At 30.9% G+C, this 5,759-nt stretch overlaps 1 protein-coding gene across 5 annotated transcripts in view; it reads left to right on the top strand.

Moving 5' to 3' along the window:
* Positions 1-5,759, top strand: part of LOC119645281 (voltage-dependent calcium channel subunit alpha-2/delta-3) — a 26,038-nt gene that overhangs the window by 10,073 nt on the left and 10,206 nt on the right. For all 5 annotated transcript variants that reach the window (XM_038045401.1, XM_038045403.1, XM_038045400.1 and 2 more), the window contains 3 exons: positions 3,551-3,631; positions 3,798-3,872; positions 4,000-4,107. In XM_038045401.1, coding sequence (XP_037901329.1) covers positions 3,551-3,631; positions 3,798-3,872; positions 4,000-4,107 — 264 coding nt within the window. The remainder of the gene's footprint in view (positions 1-3,550; positions 3,632-3,797; positions 3,873-3,999; positions 4,108-5,759) is intronic.

Here is a 5,759-nt window from a genome sequence, read left to right as displayed (position 1 = left end):
GAGAAATATACATATTTTGTGTGGTCTGTGAAGCTTCTTCTTTCTGGACGTTGTAAGCGTTTTGACAAAATGTATGTATCCCTCATCCTTCGTTGATAGCTATAAAAATAAATTTTAATCGTAATTGTTGAAATTTATCCTTTGAAAAGCGAGAGACAGGGAGAGAGAAAGACGGACAGAGAGAGAGAGAGAAAGAGAGATCGAGAGTGTTAGATGTCATGGTGGAGTCATGTTATGTTAACTTAAAATTAGATTAAATTCGTTGACAGCAGCATTGCAGCAGACATATGTCTTACGTTTCTATTGATGGGTTTGTTGTATCAGCGATTTAAATACGTTGCAGAAACGCTTTTTCGTCAGCGGCATAAAGTAGTAAGAAGCGAGACAGGATAGAGATAGGAATGCGATTGCTATTGATTTCTAACGCTGCCATGCTAGAATCATTCGCATTAGACGTGATTAAGAAAGCCTCCGAAAAAAAAAATTTAAAATACCTTAGCTTATGTCCGTAATTGACTGGAGATGCGAACTGATTTCTTCAGTCATCATGACATTAAATTGTTTTACTGCGAATATTATTAATGCCAGACTTTTTCAAACACGATTGAAAGACAAAGAGTATATGATCGTCTTAATTTTAAAAGCATGACAATCTAATCATGTTCAGATCATAATAAATTTCGAGTTAGTTCAGAAATTTACGATATTCGCAAAGGTGATCACTACACCTGCCTATTGCTCAGTCCGTCATTAAATAATTATATATTTTAACTTATGATTTATTTATACTAACAACCATGCCCATGCAGACACCTAGTCCGTGCCAGTAAATGCCAGCAGAATTTTAATAATTCTATAATGCATTTTACCAGCGAAAGTATTACCAAAAAAAAAAAGCCTTGGTTTTGAAATGCACTTAGGAAATGTACTACCAAGTTGACAGAAATAAGCGCCGGGTATTAAAAGATATTCATTAAATTTGGTTTTAAATGCAAAAAAGGCCCTGCAATAGAGTAAAATTTTTTAGTATTATTAGGAATTTTTTTTGTGAAGTAGATAATGTTTTCATTTTTAATGGTAGTTTCTAGAATGTTTATTTACCTATTATATCTATATACATGCTATTCAGTAATACTATATATAATAAATGGAAGATCTTATGTACCTACACTTTATAAATATTTTAAATATATATATTTGATATATATACTAAATATATATATATATATATATATATATATATATATATATATGCATATACACATGTATATTTATATAAATACACACAAACACACACACAGTATAGTACAGACTTGTATATATATATATATATATATATATATATATATATAAGCATACTCATATGTATCTTTGCATGTGTATGCATAAGAACATGAATTGTATATTTATATAAAGATATGGATATGTGTGTGTATACATATATGTATAAATGTACGTCTAATTAATGCATATGTATAATGAATTTTTCGTTTCGTGCATATATGATTTCCTAAACATCTTAAGTTATATTAAGCATTGTTTCCTAGCTAGCAATTCAGAAGTGATGATGAAATTTCGCATCTTTATAAATATTTGCGCTTATACCCAATAAAGAAAATATATAAAAAAAACCGTTGCCACAATTGATAAAGTGCCCTGAACTACCCTGAAATCCCCATACTATCTCTTTTTCTTTCCTACTAGGTAAGCTAGGTGCTTTGCCCCTTGCTGCGCCTACCTTAGTGACATTCTCGCCCTAATGATTACTTTACTTTAAATTCGCCGACACCTTTACGACTTTCTTTGGTTAGTCTTATTTATTTATTTATTTTTTTTATAAATTCATTAATTAATCGCATATCCAAGATGCTTGCGGAATTCGCTATAATCGACATTGACAATTTTCTTAGCATCTTCTTCTAGCTTGCGTTTATACCCGATTAGTTTTCACATTCAGATCAAGAGCAGTGCTTATCAACTGAGCAGAAACGATCCTGATAATCAGTTCGCTTGTTATTTGCTTAAGCAAATTTATTTTTTTTTTGTTTGCTCGACACAATTCTTACTGTTTGTTAGGTGCATAGATCTTTGACTTTAAAATCTATGTAAACAACATTTCATTGTAATGATTTGTTGTTGCTATAGATCTAAAGTGACTATCAGAAGAGACGCAATAGTTCTTTAACATGTCTTCAAACCCATTCAACAATAGTAAAGTAAGCCTTTGCTTACTCGGTGCCTCGCTTTTAACGCTCTAAAGGAATACTTTTGAGGAATACAAACCTTTGCATATATTTATATAAATACACATATATATATATATATACGTGTATTTACGTGTATACGAATATGAATAGATACACAGTTGCTTCCAAAAGTTTGGAGGCAGCAAAGTAAAATCAAATAAAACAACAAAACAAAGTCATCATGATTCCTTACTTTTACTTCTCGCATATTCTAAGCTTTCTATTAATTAATCGCTTGAAATAATCTTCATCTAAATTTTTTCCATTTCCACTTTCTAATAATTGGCACATCTGTCTTCTGAGCTTGTAGGAAATCACTTTCTCACACTTCTATCGAATTCATTTCAAACAAGTTAAATGGAAGAAAGCTTGGACGATTGATTGCATTGGGCTATTGCATGATTTTTAAATATTTTTTTCATATCTTTTCTTGTTCAGAAAATTCTCGCACAATCAAAACGGATGCTTATGAGGACGATCATTACTCAGTTGAAAGTGGAATCTATCATCATTGAGATTCATTTCGCTGGGTATGTCGGAGTGCGGAAGAATTTTCAAATAGCCTTTCAGGTTCAGCTTTTTCGGTTATCCTCATAAGAGAGAGAGAGACATTACATAACACGACTACCATGTTTGATAGTAGGCATTTCTTTTGACCGGCCTGCAGACCCACATCTATTGCATCTATTAGAGCTGCGCTAATTTGTGGTGCAATTTCTTTTTTCCCCCCCCAGTTTCTTGTTTTTTAACAAGGGTATGGTGTTCCCTCAAAATCAAAGAATTTCTTAAAAGTTGATGAACATGGGATGATTGTCCTTCAAACTATCATAAAAAGTCGTCAATGTTTTGTTTTGTTTAAAAGCATTTGCGCTTTCAAACTTTTAGACAATATATATATGTACATATATATATATATATATATATATATAACTATAATATAATTATTATTGTGTATTATAGATATCAAGTAATTTAAAATATAGATATGTAGGTGCCTTTAGATGAAGATCGACATTTGGTAATCAATTTTATTTCTTTCATAATAATTTCGTTATTTTACTGTGAGTTAATATATATATATATATATATATATATAATTAATAATAAAATAATATATTATATTAGGACACCTTTTATTTAGTATTATTATCTATATCTTACTTTATCTATTACATACATATATATTTAAAGTAGAGAGTTGATAACATTAATCCTTAGCTAATAACACAAACCTGCTACACACCCACAAACATAAGTCTATTGATGTATAATAATTATTATATTTTGACCAATAAATTCTATAGACAAGAATTGCGAATTTACTGGGTGTGGCTGGCACCGATGTACCAATCAGGGATATTAAAAAGATTTTATCACCGTTCTTGGTAAGTTTGTGTGTTTTATTAAAATAAGAGAAAGCAAAACAAACAAAAAAAAAAAAAAAATAAATAAATAAATAAATAATAATAATAAATAAAAAATAAAAAAACATTTCGTTCAAATTATTGGTATTAATATATAATCCTATAATATTGATAAAATTATATGCAGTTGGGCGTCAATGGTTATGCATTTATTGTAACCAATAACGGTTACATATTATTCCATCCAGACTTTCGTCCAATAGTAAGTAAATTTAACAAAGCAAATTTCATAAGAAAATCGCTTATCTCTAATTAAATTTGTATGTTATTCGTTTTGTTTTCTTTTTTGCTTTTTTTTTTTTTTTGTTTTTTTTTTTTTTAAATAATAGTTCCAGGGCTATATATTAAAACCGGCCTATAATAGTGTGGATATGATTGAAGTTGAATTATTGGATGACGACAGACCACCCAGAGATTTTAATCCAGTTCTATTGACGGTAAACTACATTTGTTAACCTTCTTTTTTTTTCTTTTTTTTAAATTTTTTTAATCTTGCCAGTTGTAGTTGGTCGGTCTCCTCACTCATTTTCACATAGTTAGTTGATTTGTTAATTATTAAGTGCTTGCATGTATTTTGATCAATTTTCACTTGGGGAAAACGCATTGAGAAAAATTGGCCCAATATATGTATATATTCATCAAAATATTTTTCATCATTTTCTACAAGTTTTTCCCCATCTTTCTGGCAACATTACGATAACGTGTCGAAAGGACGATATTTGCTTGGCAGCGATCCAATCATTGATCCATTTTCGCACTTGTTCGGTATTTCGAAACCACATACCAGCCAAGCCATGCTGGATCGATCTGTGCAAGTATTAGCCAGTAGCCTCTAAAAGTCTGCTGAGAACGTTAGGTGCGGCAGAACTTCCCATTCGACAATGCATTCGAGCAGTGTATCGTTGAAAACTCTTGCAACGCTTCACCGAGCTTTGTCGCATGTAAAACGTTGACTTTGCCTCTGTTACCCGCTATTGCTTGTCTTTTCTCCATCGTTCGTTTTGTGCAACTGCCATTGGTAGACAGTGTGCTCTAACAGTTTCATTCGGTTTAAGCAGCTCGTAATACACTACATTTTGTTGAGCCCGTTGCACCATATGAAACAGCAAACCGTTATGATCATGAATCTTCCGCTTCGGTGTCGATGTGAATGGTTCTCTTGAAGTAAACCATGAAATTTGACGCTTGGGATTATCGTAATAGATCCGCTTTTCATATCTCCCTTCTTTTTTGCTTGGCAAGCAGTGAAACGGCGATGTTGAAACGATGATTCAATCAATGCGTATGATAGCCATTTTATCTCATTTTGGATCTTTCCGATTGCAGGTAAACGTCTAGAAACAATTGATTCATAAACAGCTAAGCTGTTCGAAATTTCTTTGTGATTTCGCGATGAGTTTGATTTTCGAGCTCCATTTCCACTATGTCGGGCAATTGATTGTCTTCGAACTTTTTTTCTCCTCGAGGCCGTTCTTTGGTATTGACATCAAATTAAGAACTTTTTGATCATTGAAACCAAAACCAATAGTTAGTTGATTGGAGGGATCAGCATTAGCATAAGCCTCCAAGCGTGCTTGATAAGCTCAAAGAACGAAGTCAATGTATGTCGAAAATGCTATTTGGAGTATATCATATCCATAATTATCGTACCTTTATATAACTAAATAACTCAATTTTACTGAATGGAAAAATTGTTATTTTACGTAGAGAAAGATGCAGATCATCAAATTTGACTGTTTGCTTGTTTGTGTAGATTAATAAATATTGATTATTGTCGTTGATCGAATAAACATGCAAGCAACTATTCAATTATTGATATAAGAGACACTTACTGGAGCATCTGTTATGTGTTTATCAAACATTATTTTTTCAATTTATTGTTATCCTCTTAAGTACGATCTGTAAAAAGAGAACATTATGTTAATTGCATTATTGTTGAATATATCAAAATTCATTATTGAAATCCCTTATATGCTTTTATATATTATGTGGTGACTTGGAAAATCATATAATCATATAATTAATACATACATACATACATATCTATATATATATATATATATATATATATATATATATATATATATAT

Source organism: Glossina fuscipes, unplaced genomic scaffold (genome assembly GCF_014805625.2).
Source record: "Glossina fuscipes isolate IAEA_lab_2018 unplaced genomic scaffold, Yale_Gfus_2 1, whole genome shotgun sequence".
NCBI classification, from domain to species: Eukaryota; Metazoa; Arthropoda; class Insecta; order Diptera; family Glossinidae; genus Glossina; species Glossina fuscipes.
Note: the sequence above shows the minus strand (reverse complement) of the source record. Positions and strands in the feature narration are given on the sequence as shown.